General features: G+C 42.2%; 1 protein-coding gene across 1 annotated transcript; it reads left to right on the top strand.

Annotated features, from left to right (window-relative positions):
* The first annotated feature begins 7,950 nt into the window (after window positions 1-7,950).
* LOC133018348 (kidney mitochondrial carrier protein 1-like) lies at window positions 7,951-14,625 on the top strand. Its single transcript, XM_061084698.1, has 9 exons — window positions 7,951-8,126; window positions 8,237-8,384; window positions 8,913-9,007; window positions 9,275-9,360; window positions 10,849-10,944; window positions 11,054-11,178; window positions 11,965-12,088; window positions 12,764-12,844; window positions 13,425-14,625. The coding sequence occupies exons 1-9, from the start codon at window positions 8,063-8,065 to the stop codon at window positions 13,464-13,466; spliced, it is 861 nt and encodes a 286-aa protein (XP_060940681.1). The 5' UTR covers window positions 7,951-8,062; the 3' UTR covers window positions 13,467-14,625.
* The last annotated feature ends 1,438 nt before the right edge of the window (window positions 14,626-16,063 follow it).

Raw genomic sequence — 16,063 nt, forward strand, 5'->3', positions numbered from 1 at the left:
GGTTTCCTCTATGTAGGACATGTGTTGTTGAATAAGTCCCACAGCATGAAAAGGGAGCTTGTGACTAACACCCCCTCCTGGCGTCCATATGAATCACACCATCGGTATATCCACGGCGTACGATGAGCTCGGAGAAATCTTTGGGTGTTTCTGGAAATTTGCATATTCAAACTGAGATTCTGCACTCAAAGATGAATATGAAGCTGGGGCAGGGAGCGAATAGCTTCTCTAAACATAATGACCAGAGGCAGGGACAAACACCCAGCAGGGCTGTGTCCCTGTAGGGTAACGATATCTGCCAACTAGCATGTCTTAATATATCTCTTAAGTTTATTCTGTACCAAAATGTAAAAGCTAGAAACTACTAAAATACGATACGTCCATTTTAAGCTAAATTTTGGCATCTGCTTTGATTTAGTTTTGTTTGTTTATATGTTTGTTTATTGTTTTGTCCCAAGTCCCAACCATTACCATAGAGGGGGCGTGACTTATACCTCAACCAGCCACCAGGGGCCAACGGAAGTGCTTTGGCTTCATGTTCAGGGATCTGTTGTGTTAAAAAGCAGCAACTAAACGAAGCTAGGTCCATCTTTGACACAATTTTGGCATGTACTTTGATTTAGTTTTGTTTGTTTCTTTGTTTGTCCCAAGGCCCATTTCACTACCATGGAGGGGGCGTTAACGATACCTCTATTAGCCACCAGGGGCTGATTGAGATACTTTTGCTTCAATTTGAGGATCTAAACAGTAAAGGGATGGGTGTCCCCATGTTTCTGATGTTTGTGCTGTGTTCTTATTTTGCATGTGTCATAGGGACGTTGTTTTTACAGTGCAACGTTATGTAACTGCACACTTTCTAATTGAGTCCACATAGATACTTGGTCACACAATGTACAGTGTTGTCTTGTGATCAGCAGTCACTTTCATTTAATGTCATATCCTGTACTGTTACACACACATGCCCTTTTCTACACAGCGATTTGCTGATGGGAAACACCAGTCAAGTGATGCGCAGTGACATGAGTGCAATGTCCCTGCAGTCACTCATGGGGAGCACAGAACACGCTCCATGTTTCACTGACACAGTAACATCCCAAAGCTCTTTGTGTGAGGATTAAACAAACAGTGCTACAAACCAAAGTGTGTGGGTGTATTTGTATCTGTGTGTAACATGTACTGAGAACATGTGAAATTCAGATTTTCAAGCTTTCGCAGATTTTCCCTTATAGGCCTCACATTAGGAAGCATGGATAGTTCTTTTTTTTCATTAAATACATGTTTGTGAAGACCATCTCTGTGTCTCTAGACCGATACATCTGGAGAGGGCCTGAGAATTCTCATTTCCTCCTAAATAACACAACTGTATTCTCCTTCCTCGTTTTGTGCGCCAGCAAACACAGATATATCCCCTCCTCTTCCATCCCAGCTCTGTTCTCAGAGTCCTTTTGACAAATCACCACATTAAATGTGGCCATTTTGGGGCGCACCACACTTCCCTCTTCTTATTGGTTTCAGATAAAACTGCAATATTTCCATTCATCTATTTCCGCTCGTCGATGGCGTGCGTAGCGTTTGTGCACGCACCTGCCACACACACACTCACATGCGTGCACAAAAACGCTCACGGTGATACACACACCTCCTCCTTCTCCTTGGTCGTTAATAATGTACTGATGGACACACTGAGGCTACTGACCCGTAACCAAGCCATTAATCAAACAATGTAACTAGCATATGATCATAATAAATATGCTGTAGATGAATGTCTTGCAGTCAGGAGAATAGACCCACTGCTTAGCTGAGAGCAGAAGGACAAATTTGATGGAAAAACAGATAAGAGGAAGCTGTGGTGTTCACGCAAGCAACACATTCCTCATGTGGAAATCTATGTTTTGACGAGCAGTACATCCAGGGAAACATCACATTACATACATATAAAGCCCAAGTAGACCCCCCCCCCCCCCCTGTGCTGTTGGTCACTGTCTGTTGTACGTGTTCACATTGTCGTTCACACATAGCTGTGGTTGCTAATTATCTTTAAAGACTTCCTGCTGTCTGCGGCCGATCATTACTCTGGGATCGATTGGTGTCTATGTGACATATAGGTGCTGGGGTCACCATCACATAGACTGAGCTGTTCCTCAGCCGCTGTCAATACTTTGTGCAACGGGCATCAACAGTGTCCTGAAAATTGAAATGGCGTTGTTCTGACCTCTAGTGGCAGCACGATGAAACTACAACGTGACTCAATAGAGCTAGACGCATCCTTTGTAGGAAATGTTTTTTTATTCAGAAATCAATATATTTACAAGAATTTCAAGCTTCTTATTAATGTTTTCTAAAATAATTTTTTGGTCTTATTACAGTTTTAGACCTGGTGATGTTTTTTTTAGACCTGTGCATAGATAAGAGAGATAAAAAATGTGAGCTGTGGGTTTTACATACATAGGATAATGGTTGATCATATGTTTTGCCAAGTTTCTTGGATTTATATGTGTTTTTATGCTTGCATTTTAGTATTGTATTTGGGGTGGTTCTTTTTTTATGCAGGTTGTCGGTTTCATTGGCATTTGTTTCAGGATTGGTAATTTTCTTATGGCCTAGGTTGCAAACAAATGAGAACCAATTTGAGGATGCCTTTTAGCCTTGCTATTCTTTTTGTAATTAAGTGTTGGGGTAAGTGGTAATTAATTATATATTGTTCATCAATATGCTCTGAGATGACTGTTGGATTGATGTCCACACTAGCAGGACATAATTCTTTTTTGGGGTGGTATGACTGTATCTGTGGAGGCAGGTAAACAAAATGTTTAGTCCCTTGAGGACAAATGTGACAAAGGTGTTGTTCTTGCTTCATACTTTCCATGACAGGTGTTGATGAATAGCCTCAATATTTCTTACAGGTAGCTATAGATATTTGTTTTCAAAGTAGCTGGAGTTATATGATGGTTGTATGTTAAAGTCATATTTCTATGAGGTCAACACAATGCGATATTGAAACATGATGTTACCATGAAGAGAAAATCACATATAGATTCAAATAGAGAGTATATAGAGGAGGCAGATTGTACATATATGGAAATTAAGAGGGGATATGACTGAACAAGTACATTATGACAGAAGACACTGATTTGAGCGAGTTCACAAAAAGCTCTCCTCTGTGCACATGTAGTAATTTACCCTATGATACAGTAAATTAATACATCCTAACCCAACTGATGCTTGGAATACTTTGTAATAATCACCTCAGGGGAAATCACAAAGAAAATAAAATAAAAGGGTTGATCAAATATTTGGATTTGCATGAAATTGAACTACTATTCATAATCTGTTGTTGACCATGACTGTATAATATGTAAGCATTTCTAATTTCATAAGAGAAAACATTCAAATATATTGTGATCTTTTTATATAGGGCCAACATATAAACATCCTGGATGCTTTGGTGGTTTGAGGTGATCGTTAAAGATGCTTGTCAAAGGTTTTCACTTGTCTAATATTTGTCTGTTCTTTAAGTTATTTTGTTTCTCAGTTCACATACAGTTTGATTTATGTTGTCCATGATAACACATTATATTTTTCGCCATTCACTTAAACTCTGCTGCCCCCAGTGGCTCCATGTGCATCCAAATGAAAAGAGCGTGGGTGCATGGCCTGAACTATTCTGCCCCTTTCAGCTCAAAGCATCACTATCGGATATGACAGCGAGACACTGACCTCAACAGGAGTGTAGAACACGCACAGGGGACATCATGCACAGGGGACATCTGCACGAGCTGATGGGTCATTCCAGCTCTCTGTCCATGAGGCCCTCAGGCGGCTGCAGATAAAACACTGAGCTTCTTCTGCATGAGTGTGTTGAACATTTACAGCCCAAGACAGATGATGTGAAGGGTCACGGCTCCCACACTCACCCTCACGCTCCTCTTGCTCCCTCGCCTCTTGCTGTGCAGACTGAAGATGACTGAAGCAGAATGTGGCCTTGATACACGACCACACATGTAATGTGAAGGAACAACTGTCAAACGTGCAGGGAACACTTCTTCGAAAGGAAGAAAGAAGCAACAATTTACATTTGTGCTGTTTTGCCATTTCAATGTCATTGTTCCTTCAAACGACTGATGATTTGTTGCTGATTGTTTTTACATTAACATAGTTCAAACATGTGCATTTGTACTTTAGCATTTGTACTTTAGTAAAATATACTTAGAGTCCGATTTACCTATTTATTTTGGATTTTATTTTGGCAACAATTTCATAATTAAGAAACTAGACAGTCTACCAATCTTCATCTCGTGGTCAATTTTCAGCTACATATCAAGAAGTGATCTTGTAGAATGAAAACATTTATCTGATTCCTCTGTGTCACTGTCCATGTTCTAAATAGAAACGTACAAATGCTTTAATTGATTAAATCTTTACTGAAAATTTGCTATTCTGTTAGTCCTGCTGTATTTGTACCATGTATTCTTCCTTCTCATATTTTCTTTTTTGATAACATCTTCCACATTTATCAAATTTTCCTATTTTGTATATTGTATTGAAGGTTTGGGATATTTGAATTTTTTTATATTTGGATGTAGTTTGCATTTATCCATTTCATTTAAAGGTTTTTGTATTCATGTTGTGTGAAATAAACTAAACTAAATCAGCTTTATTAGTTAGTATGCAAGCTTTTTATTGGTTAGCACTCAAATTAGTTACTTCTTAACAACGTATTGTTTCAGTTCTCTTTTCAAAAGACCATATGAGTAGCTCTCTCCCTATTCCTGAAACACATGTGAGCTCCAGATGTGACCTCTGACCTCTCTATGGAATGGTAAAAGGAAAATCTATAATATGATGAATAATATACCTTTCTGCTCACAGTATAATATATGGTTTATGAGTATAGACTGACCCTTGTGTTTTCCTCTGCTTATTTATGTTTAAGAATGCTGATGAAAATGTGAGAAAAGGCAGACCAGATGCTTAAGCTCTATTTAATGGAAAAACATGAAGCAGAGATGACTTGAGCTTTCACTCCTTCCAGTGTTCATGGAACCACCTCCTTGTTACATGTGTCCACAGAGCCAGAGTTAGACTGATGCAAAATCTAAGGTTTACACCAGGATTTCTGATGACCTTGTTCAGCTATCAGATTTATTTCTGCAAGTTAAACGAAAAAGACAACACGTCAAAGACAATAATGTTGTCCACGTTGATCTGCAGAGTGGGAAGCTAGGCACTAGTGATGCAATTTGTTCTCACAGGCTCAATGTCTAATAGAAAATCCAAATAAGCAGCGAAAGCAAGACTCGGAAGCTTCTTCCAGGCTTTTACATATGTCTGGTCTATATATTGTACCGTACATTCACTCTTTACTAAGAATTTGTGTTGACGTTTCCCTCTGTGCCCTCGTCATGATTACTCACAAGATATGTAGGAAGTTGCATTGATGTCAACAGTGGAAGAAGTTGCCCTAAAATCAGTGGTGGGAAGTAACGAAGTAGAAATACTTTGTTACTGTACTTAAGTAGATTTTTCACATATCTGTACTTTACTTGAGTATTTATTTTCCTGACGACTTTTTACTTTTACTCGCTACATTTGAGCACAAATATCTGTACTTTCTACTTCTTACAGTCTCAAAACTGGCTCGTTACTTGAGCAGCGGAGGTTGGCGGAACGTGCACCTCTCTCTCTCTCGCTCTCTCGCTCTCTCGCTCCTGCAGTCTTTATTATTAGGGCCCGAGCACTGACAGGCACTGACAGACGTGAGGCCCTATTGAAATTGTAAGGATTATTATTCAGGCAAATGAATTGGCTTTTTGAGGTGACTTTACATGATTTTTTTGAAGGTATTCCTTTTTGGATTCACATTTGTTTTCCCTTTCCTGCTTAGTGTCAACATCTGCACATAAATACATAACTCGAAGCAGCAAGTGGTTAACTTGTTTTAAAGAAAATATTGGAAGTAGTTGGTTTAAAGAAAAACTGTTGGCAAATAGACTATCATTGGTTGGCCGTGTCTAGTCTTATACGTCCACGTAAACAAAACAAACAGATTTAAAACAGGTCAAGATGGAAAAACAAACAACACAACCAATTATATAAACAAACGCAAAAACAACTTTCAGCCAACCCAACCAAAAACAAACACTGTGTCGTGGACTACTGCATATTAACGCACACAATTCATGTTTTTTAATGGACCTCGCCAAATGGAACCCTGGGTAATCAGGCCCAGTTTTCCACTCACTATAATGCCAATATAATTTTGCAAAGATATCATAAATCTATATATTGCCAATTCTAATCCTTAACCGCCCTTTGTGCTGACTCAACACAACTTAGAAGCTATTGAGTATTTATATATGTATTGTACAAACTGGCTAATGTGTGAAACTTCAAGCAGGATTGTGTCTTCACTTTGCCGTCCCTACAGGCAAGATACCCTACAGGTGTATTGTCACCCTGCTGGAAACAAATGCAAACACAAACGCAGGCCCATTCAGTGAAGATAGTCTAATGATAAATAAACAGGCTTACATGTAGATGCGTGGACAAGCTGGCGGGCAGATATACAGGCAGTTACAAAATACAGCTTATAGACACAAAAGGTTAGTGTTGAAGTGCCGTCAAGCAAGACACTGATAATTGATAAACTTCAAAATAAAGTCACCAAAATACTGTAACCAAATTTGCACCTTAAGATATACAATTGGATGTATTTTGGAGATGTAATTTAGCATTAAAAAAAAACATTGGTCTTCAATTATTTATTTCCTTGTTCAGTCTGAAATTTGACAGCAAAACCAGACTGTGTCCAGTGATTTTTTCTTCTCTTTACTAGCACTGTCCAGGCTGTTAACAAAAGAGAAACTAAACTATCTTATTTTGTGTGCCTAGTTTCCCTCTGCTGAGTTATCATAAGGGGCATATAGTGCTGTTATAATTTTTCAGTCAGTTGAAATAAATCCTGAAGAGAACAATTGTGGGTTGTTTTGTGTCTCTATAGGCCTACTATAAAAAGCACTTAGCATTTTTAATTTTGGTACTCTGATACTTAAGTCCATTTAATATGAGCGACTCAAAGACTTTTCTTCAAGTCAGTTTCTGACGGGTGACTTTTACTTTTACCGGAGTCACTTTCAAGTAAGATATCTGTACTTTTACTCAAGTATGGCTTTCAAGTACTTTATACACCACTGCTGCACACATTCAGTTTTAGCAGCAGTGTTCTGTTTTGTATATGAGACAATGTTCAGCAGTGGGGGCGGCAACCATCTCAAAATACATCTGAATTTCTGAGCACTGAATCCAGAACTGCTCCATTTGTATTTCAGCATTACCAATGTATTTGTATCATCCCCCTACAACTATGTAATGATTTGGCTTTTAAAATTGAAGAGAGGCCGAGGGAGCTCAGTGCACTACAAATTAATAAAACACATGCAAAAAGAAAAAGACATGTGCACATTTTGAAAACAACTTCATCTATTTGAAGTCACATGAGCTGCAAAAAGAAAAAAAACGGAAATGTTTCCAGGGGACCCAAAAAAGCGTTGCACCTGGCTGCAGTTGTTGAAGAAGTGTGCTACTCCTCAGTGGTGATGAAACTTAATAAAGCATTGAACTACACAGGGTTCATCACTTTTTGGGGTCCTCTGGTAACACTTCCATCGTTGTTGTCGCTATTCACAGCGAGTTTCTTCATGTGCTCTTTCTATTTGCCTGTGTTTTCTTAACTCGCAGTGCACTGGGCTCGCCCGGCCACCGTATACATTCCTAATCGATATAAGATGTTGGATTTATGATCACTTCTCTGGGATGTCTGTCACGGTTGCTAAGCGACAGGCGATGGGCGGGGCGGAGGGAGAAGCCGGCGAGGGGCGGGGCTTGTCCGGCGGCAGGAGGAGGTGAGGCGGGGATCGAACACGTTACGCTAAACGCCGGTAGAGAGTCCCACGCAGCAGCAGCAGCAGCACCGGAGCATTAGCACGGACTTCCTACCGGCGCCTCCCGCTCCCTGAAGCTCTCCCCCCGCTCCTTGTGACTCGGTCCCCGGCTGGAGAGAGACATGCCGGACGTGAACTGGAAGCCCTTTGTGTTCGGTGGGCTGGCGTCGATGACGGCGGAGTGCGGTGAGTGATGTGCGGGGCTGCGGAGGGACGGAGGCCGAGCTGCGCCAAATGAACCTATGGTTTCAGCGTGGCTTACAGGTGGTGTCTCCTCTCATGCTCCCTCGCTGCAGGCACCTTCCCCATCGACCTGACGAAGACCCGGCTCCAGGTCCAGGGCCAGGTGGGCGACAGCAAGTACCGGGAGATCCGCTACCGAGGCATGCTGCACGCCATGGGCCGGATCGTGAGAGAGGAGGGGCTCCTGGCTCTGTACTCCGGGTCAGTGGGGAGGGTCGTGTGTGTGTCTGTGTGTGTTGGTGTGGGTGGGTGGTCTCTACACCCAGACACAGTGTGAAGTACCTGAGCACTGGACCCATTGTTGTGTTACGACCCTTCTGTTATTTCACTTCCCTCAATATGTTAGCACTTCCTCTTTTGCATCAGCCATGGTCCCACCCACATTTGCCAACAACACAGAGTGGGGATCTGAGACTTGGGGAGGGTTTGTGTCTAGTATATTCCTCTCTGGTTTTTACAGGGACGTAAAATCCTGGCACATTTTACACTCGTTTTTTATGTGTGTGTGTGTGTGTGTTTTTTTAGGGCAGGTGCAACATTCCAACTCACTTTTACTGTGCATTATTACTCTGGGTCTTACATGATATGTCCTTGTGTACAGTTTTGTCTTTGCTTGTTGTACAGTGCACTGTTCCGTGGCTGCCGGAGCGCTTTGGACCATAAAGTATATTTTATTTGACTGGTTTGATTTGAAATTGCATTTGTGTGTCTTGAATGTGACTTTTACAGACTAGCTCCTGCCATGCTGCGCCAGGCCTCCTATGGGACCATCAAAATTGGCACATACCAGAGTTTAAAGCGGCTGCTGGTCGACAGGCCCGAGGGTGAGTCCTAGTTTCTGTCTCTCTTTAAATCTGACTGAAACTTAAAGACACACAAGTCGGTAGCTAACATGTGCACATTTCTCTTGAAGGTCATAGGGTAGTAAAAGATGTGGGTCTGTGTGTGTGGTGACCTAGTTAAATGTCTTACTGTGATGCTCTGTGCTGCTGTTTAAAAACAACAGTGTAAAGACAAACTGCCTGTTTGATGTGTGGTATCAAACGCTTGCTCACAGCTGCAGTGTGCCTCCCACTCTTCTCCTCTTTCAGATGAGACTTTGCTGACTAACGTGGCGTGTGGTGTCCTCTCTGGGGTTATCTCCTCCTCCATCGCCAACCCCACCGATGTGCTGAAGGTAGCTGTCTGAACACACACTGTACTTGCGCTGAGCCTTGTTATTGTCCCGATGAAGCTGCAGATTAAAGCAGTAGAGCCGGTCTGACGGTTTCTTGTAAATGTCCCCCAGGTGTGCAGAAACCTCTCACTGAAATACAGTTTCAACATTATTGTTCTCTCCTTCCATTGTACTTATGGACTGTAATTACCATGCAGCCTTGATTAGGAGTGTGCTAGGGCTAGTCAACTAATTCATTAAATTGATAAACAAATAGCTGGAGACAAAGAAGTAAAAACAATGTCTAGAACTGTATTTTGACCTGTAAAAATCCCCTAATTTACAAAATTGTATTTATATTTTGACGTATGATATTCAAACTAATGTTTCCATTCGTGTGAGGGGTTTCTCATACAACTACAATTCAGTTGTTTTATTACTATATTTAATTCAAGTTTCAGAAATGTAGTTGCGTCATAATTCAAGCGCATGATATATACAGCGTTCTGACTTGTTGGAACTTGAATTAAGATCATTTGAAGTGGGTGAATTAAAGATATCTTCAAATTAAACTATTTCTAATCAGAATTTAACTTTAGATAAATGACACTGGAGTTGCAGTCATAATTAAATTGCAGATATCTGTAGTACATATTAGATTGGATTCAACTTTATTGTCATTGCACAGTACAAGTACTTATACAATGAAATGCAGTTAGCATCAAACCAGGAGTGCAAAAAAGGCAGTAAAAGTGCAGAGTATAGAAAGAGCACTGTATAAGACGACAAGCAAGTTGCTCTTCAAGTTGCTCTTCAAGCTCTTTTTAAGTCAATTATAGAAATAGTAGTAGTAGTTGCAGCCCCAGGCTGTACCTAAATACATTTTTATCAACAACTCTCTAGAGGAGGCAGTGAAAGCTCCAGAGTGGAGATGTGATCTTTTGGTAGCATGCCTGGTGGAGGGAAGGCCATCACATTGCTATCAGGGCCTCACTTGTGGATTATTAATAGATTGAAGTCTCAAAGACTTAACATAGTGTTCTGTAAATGATATGAGTGCATGCTGTTATTATGTTTGTTATGTTGGCATCTTCTTGCTTCACCCTTTTCGGCATACAGCGTGTATTAGGGGTTAGAAGTTGTGTTTTCCTTTTCGAGGATTTCTAACTGTGCCTGCCAAGTCACAGTAGAGGCAGACAGTGAACCAAGGCTGATCTGTACACGGCAGCCATTATAAATGAGAACAAGTCCAGGCTGGGCTGCTGAATTCCAGGAAGCAACTGAACAGGAAATGCTTCAAGACTCTGAGCTCGCCAAAAGTCCGTACTAACTTTGTTTTTTGCAGTCCAACGGGCGATTGAACATTACATACCCGAACTTGTGGGTTCATGAGCATTCTGCACAGTCAGTGTGGCTTGTTAGTGAACCTACAGTATTCTCCACAGACTGTGCATGCTCTCACAGTCTCAAGTTCAAATTCATGGACGGTCCCTCTGTCTTTTCTCCCAGATCCGCATGCAGGCTCAAGGAAATGTGATCCAGGGCAGTATGATGGGCAACTTCATCCACATTTACCAACAGGAGGGGACCAGGGGGCTGTGGAAGGTACAGAAAGCTTGAAACAAATACTTGATTAATATTGATGCAGGCACTTTGAGACAATGTCACAGACACCAAACAATGTTATGAACCGTCCCCTGTCTCTCTTCATCAGGGTGTCTCTCTAACAGCTCAGCGGGCAGCCATCGTGGTCGGGGTCGAGCTCCCGGTCTATGACATCACCAAAAAGCATCTGATCCTGTCGGGTTACATGGGGGACACCGTGTACACACACTTCCTGTGAGTTTGCAGTGTAACCGTGTCTTCTTTCTCTCATTCTCGCGTGATGCTATCCGTGACAGGACATTACACAGTCTTGTTCGATGTTTGAAATGCCAATAACGCAGGAGGTTATGGTTGGAAATTCATAAACCAGGGGTCATTCTAAGTTTGTGCCGGGAGTGTATCTGCAGTCCCTGCCGAGAATTCCCTGCAGAATCACAAATGCTAGTCTAGAATTGCAACAACCAATAGATAAAAGGTAGAATTAACACTCTTGGGTTACGCAAATGTTCAGTTCCTCTTTGCTGCTCTCGTCCAGTATCAGCAGCAGCTTTCTGTTCGGTATTCAAGACAACATCCTGTTGTGACATCTCAAAATAACAGCTTTCCTGGCTATCTGAGGACTGAGGGCAGTACTGCATATACAGCATACTACTGTTTTTGTATTACAGCCAATAAAAGCTAACTTCGGACTGAGTATTTATCACAGTAAGTGCTTTGTGGTTATTTGAACATTCCAACCGTGCTTTGGGATTATTTCTGTTGCGAGGAAATGGCACCTACTGGTATTCAAATGAAAGTGGTAAATATTTCTAGTGCAGAATAGTTTATTCAACCACTCAGGCAGTTGACTCAATGTACGGTATATTAGGTTGACATTCTCAGCTTTGCAGGAACCTGTCTTTTTTAAATGTGCAAGCAGCAGCACACACCGGACACACACCATAGAGATTGCTGACTAACACCAAGAATGCTATTAAGGGATAAACAGAGTCTGTACTTTGTGCCCCCCCCACCCAACAGGTCCAGCTTTGCGTGCGGTCTCGCTGGAGCTCTGGCCTCCAACCCGATCGACGTGGTCCGGACCCGTATGATGAACCAGAGTGGAAGAGCTCTGTACCAGGGAACAATGGACTGTTTAATGCAGGTCGGTCAAAATATCTGACATAGTTATAATTCCATAGTTCCTACAGTTAAGTAGATTTTAATAAAATTGTCAGAAAACAAACCCAAAAACACACTTGGCATGTGCATTGCTACAGGCCAAAGGAAGTGCAGTGTTGAATTTGGTGCGATTTTAACACGCGATACGTTCAATATTAATACACAGGTAGCAGCGTAAATTACATTGTCGATAACGACAACAGCGAGCTTACAGCAATGACAACTCATTCCCTACTATGGGGTTTTGCTTACTGAATTGAGCTTCACGGAACTCTGACTAAACGGGTGAATAGCTCTTTGTGTAGCAGCGGTGGCTTCGGGATTCTGCAAAGTGCGTCCAGCAGCAGGTCTTTTTTCAGACAGAAAACAGCAACCTGCTTAACCACATGCCAAACAAACAGTCCAGTTTAGAACAGGCCCTCTACTGGTTACATTTATTTCCAACACGTTCGAAACAACCTTGTTTTAGATTCATTGTCCAAAGTGTGTTTCTCTTTGATTAATATTTATATCATTCAGGTATGTTTAATCTCAATATCAAACCATAATGACAGAGAATGTGAAGTCGTACTTAATTAATAACCACCCACAGATGCCTTGGGGACCATTATCACACCCTAATTAAAGTGTGTTTTTAACACTTGTGTTGTCTTTTCAGACGTGGCGCTCCGAGGGCTTCATGGCTCTCTATAAGGGTTTCTTTCCCAACTGGCTCCGTCTGGGACCGTGGAACATCATTGTATCCTTTAACCATCTCATTAGCGCACCCGTCTGTTTACATATGTCCTAGGTGATGTAATATCCTCTGAGGTGCAGAAATCAGCAGAGGAGAGTAGTAATTTGTATTACGCATTCATTGACGTATCGCATTCCACGCCATGCTACAGGGGAGGAAAGCTTAGCTTAAAGCCGGCTAACCCAATTATGCAACATTAAGTTTACTGCCTCAGTACCCCACTGCCCCTGGTTAGACAGGATGTAAGGGGGCCCTCAGTGAGGGGTTAAGGGGAAAGATGGCAGGACAACCAGGGAGTGGAGAGTAAACTCTATTAAGAGTCGTTCTGCAGAGGCCCAAATCTGATTAAAGATGACTGAGCAGGGACAAGCACGAGCACATTGAGCTCCAACCAGGCCTGAGAAAAGTAATGAGATTATTGACTTGTCTCAGCAGGGAGGGCTGAGGAAAACAAGGAGACGGTAACAAGGAAGGCTTTGAGCTCAAGTACAGAAAAGAGCCAAACATTTCAGTGTGCTTAACATTCTGCTCCACAAAAAATTTCCCTCCCACTACTGCCTGTGTTCCTTTACTCGACCCTCAGTTCTTCCTCACGTACGAGCAGCTGAAGAAGATCGACGTGTGACTTGCAGAGCGACAGTGGGAGCGTGTGAGCGCCTGCTCTGAGACGAGCTGAGAGGACAGAAATTGGGGATGGCTGGATGGGGACGGTTTCTTTACGGAACCACAGGCGGGAGTTTCATGTCAACCCATGTCAGGGCCGGTATGAGAAAGTCCCTCATTCCTGATTGGACTGTTTCCCCAGGCCTGTGGCAAGCGTAGAAGGGACTGTGACACAATCAAACACCCATATTAGATGTTTGAAGTCATCAAAATGCTTCTTTAGGCTTAACCACTCATTTAAATTTGATATCGGCTCTGTGGCACCTAACGGACTGAGAAATTAGAGACGATTTTGGGGTGCAGCGGAGACAGTTGTTTATCTCAGTCATTAGATGTTTTAAAAATGGCTCTGCTGTCATGAGGAAGATACACGAGGGTAGTGAGTCCTTACACTGAAAGTGGTCTCCACATTGAGTGCCTTAGTTTGTGGTGCAGGCAAAGATTGTCAGAAAGCAGCTGACAACCACAGTGTTCATTCCCTTTTAAAAGAAAAAAAACATGTCAATGTGCACCATGAGGATCTGGTGGTGTTGTTTTTTTTACACTTTATATGTAATTCTAAATTGAGTGGGTGTGTGCAAAGGCGAAGTGATTTCTTCTCCATATTTACCAAGTAAAGAACCACTAAGACATGACTGTGTGCACTGTGATAAACAGTTGCATAAACAGCCTGAAGAGCAGTGTGGCCGTTTAACCAAGACACACGCATCACATGCCCAAATGTGGCGAGCAGTGATCCCTCGTGTCAAAAAAGGTCAGACAGTAAATATAACCCGGGGGGCCCCTGGGTTCCTGCGTTATCGTATACATTGCTTTAAAAACATTATACAGACTGATTATGTAAGCCTGCTTATTATAGCTCACTCTCCTCTAGGTCGGAGGTTGGAAACATTTAGAGGTGCATCCTTCTATGTTTTTTGTTTGCTTGAAGGCAACTCCAGATATATTTTCATATACTGTATTTGCAAGCTGTTTGCTTGTCTGTGAGCTTTTGTTTTAAGGAATGCAAATGTGAGCTGCTGCGGCCAAAGTGTAAGCCATTGTACTTCTGTCATACATGCGATGTTGATGTAAATGCTGCTGTAGCCATGTATATTTTAAATAAAAGACAAGACACCACAGTTTTCCGGCGGTTTGCTCTGTTTTGGCCACAGCGTGGTGCTGTTGAGCTTTGCACCCCCTCACCAGAAGTCGACCCAGTTGAAAGCCATAGCAATAATTTCTTCTTTAATTCCCAGTCCTCAACTTCCGAGGCCACAAATCTAGCACAGTTGTGTTGTTTCCGAGGGACCGGCTGGCTTCTTTCAAACACACATGTTCATGCATCGCGCCACAAACAATGACTTATGAATTATTCAGGGGGATCTAAAATGTAATTGTTCTTTTATTTCTGTTGGCAAATTCCCAGTTTTCCTTTCGTCAGAGCTGTTTTGAGAAGCTGCTGGGAGCTCCAGGGAGTGCGAGGGGAAAAGCTGTGGTGAACTTGCCGTCTCTGTGCCTTGTTCTTTTATTTAGGAAGCATCATCATGGGACTTATTACTTTAGTGAGAATTGTTGTATCGGCGTCATCTAAGCCACTGTGAGCTGTGCTGTCATACTATTGTTGTGGCTCCGTCGAATGACTCAATCCCAAACAATACCACACAGCAAGATGGAGGAGAATGCTGTTTTGAGCGTACAGTATTTACTGTACATGTTGAGCTGAAGGGTGCTTTGCTTTTCAACACCCGCTGGCATCTATGTCCGATCAGGCCACAAACACATCCCACACTGTCCATAAGGCAGGATGAAAAAAGAAGTAAGAATAACGTGTGACTTGTGCCAGGATTTGGCATCTATAAGTTGGCATTATAGTCTGCTGCCTGGCATCACGTCCCTGGCACTGTCCTCTACAAGCTGGACAAGTATTGCCACAGGGGATTCCGGCAGTCACAGACATGCTGCATTATGGGCATTATTTGCTGCTTGCCCCGAGGGTGCAAGGGGGCCAGCTCTATTGTGTTCCAGGGATCAGAGTGGGCTTTTGTGTCAGAGGGATAAGGCTCTACCCTGCTCCAAACACCCTGCCCTTTTTCTCTCATTTTATTTTTTTGTTCTTTCAGCTGTTTCTCAGATGAAGCCGCTGCTCGCTGCAACACACAGGAGAATAAATGGATAAATGGACGAGCGGATGGAAATGTTGACAAGGAGACAAATCTATCATAGTCTGTTTATCCATTTGGAACAAGGATTGCACTCGTGCTTCTGGGCTGCACAGTGCTGACAAAGAAGAAAAAGATCACAGGCCTATTGCCATTTCTTGTTGCTCAGTATTGTAGTTGAGATATGGGCTGAGATACAACAGAGCCGTTTTTCTTTCTCAGTATTTGAAGGATGCTGGTGGAAAAAATGCCCGGGTGCTTAGTTTGAGTAAAATAAATGATTTTCTCCTGGAAACACATTGTTTACAGGCCACGGATTCTGCATAACATCAAAATACCTTGCTTAGGAAGCTGTCGGAAACGTCCTCCGACTGAAGAAAAAGTGCAGCCTTCTGCAGTTTGAAACTGTGCCTGTAGT

Source organism: Limanda limanda, chromosome 13 (genome assembly GCF_963576545.1).
Source record: "Limanda limanda chromosome 13, fLimLim1.1, whole genome shotgun sequence".
In the NCBI taxonomy this organism is placed as follows: Eukaryota; Metazoa; Chordata; class Actinopteri; order Pleuronectiformes; family Pleuronectidae; genus Limanda; species Limanda limanda.

Coding starts and splice junctions, on each gene's coding strand:
- LOC133018348 (XM_061084698.1), top strand. CDS start 8,063: ATGCCGGACGTGAACTGGAAGCCCTTTGTGTTCGGTGGGCTGGCGTCG. Junction 9,361..10,848: donor ACCCCACCGATGTGCTGAAG/GTAGCTGTCTGA, acceptor CTTTTCTCCCAG/ATCCGCATGCAGGCTCAAGG. Junction 12,845..13,424: donor TGGGACCGTGGAACATCATT/GTATCCTTTAAC, acceptor CTCGACCCTCAG/TTCTTCCTCACGTACGAGCA.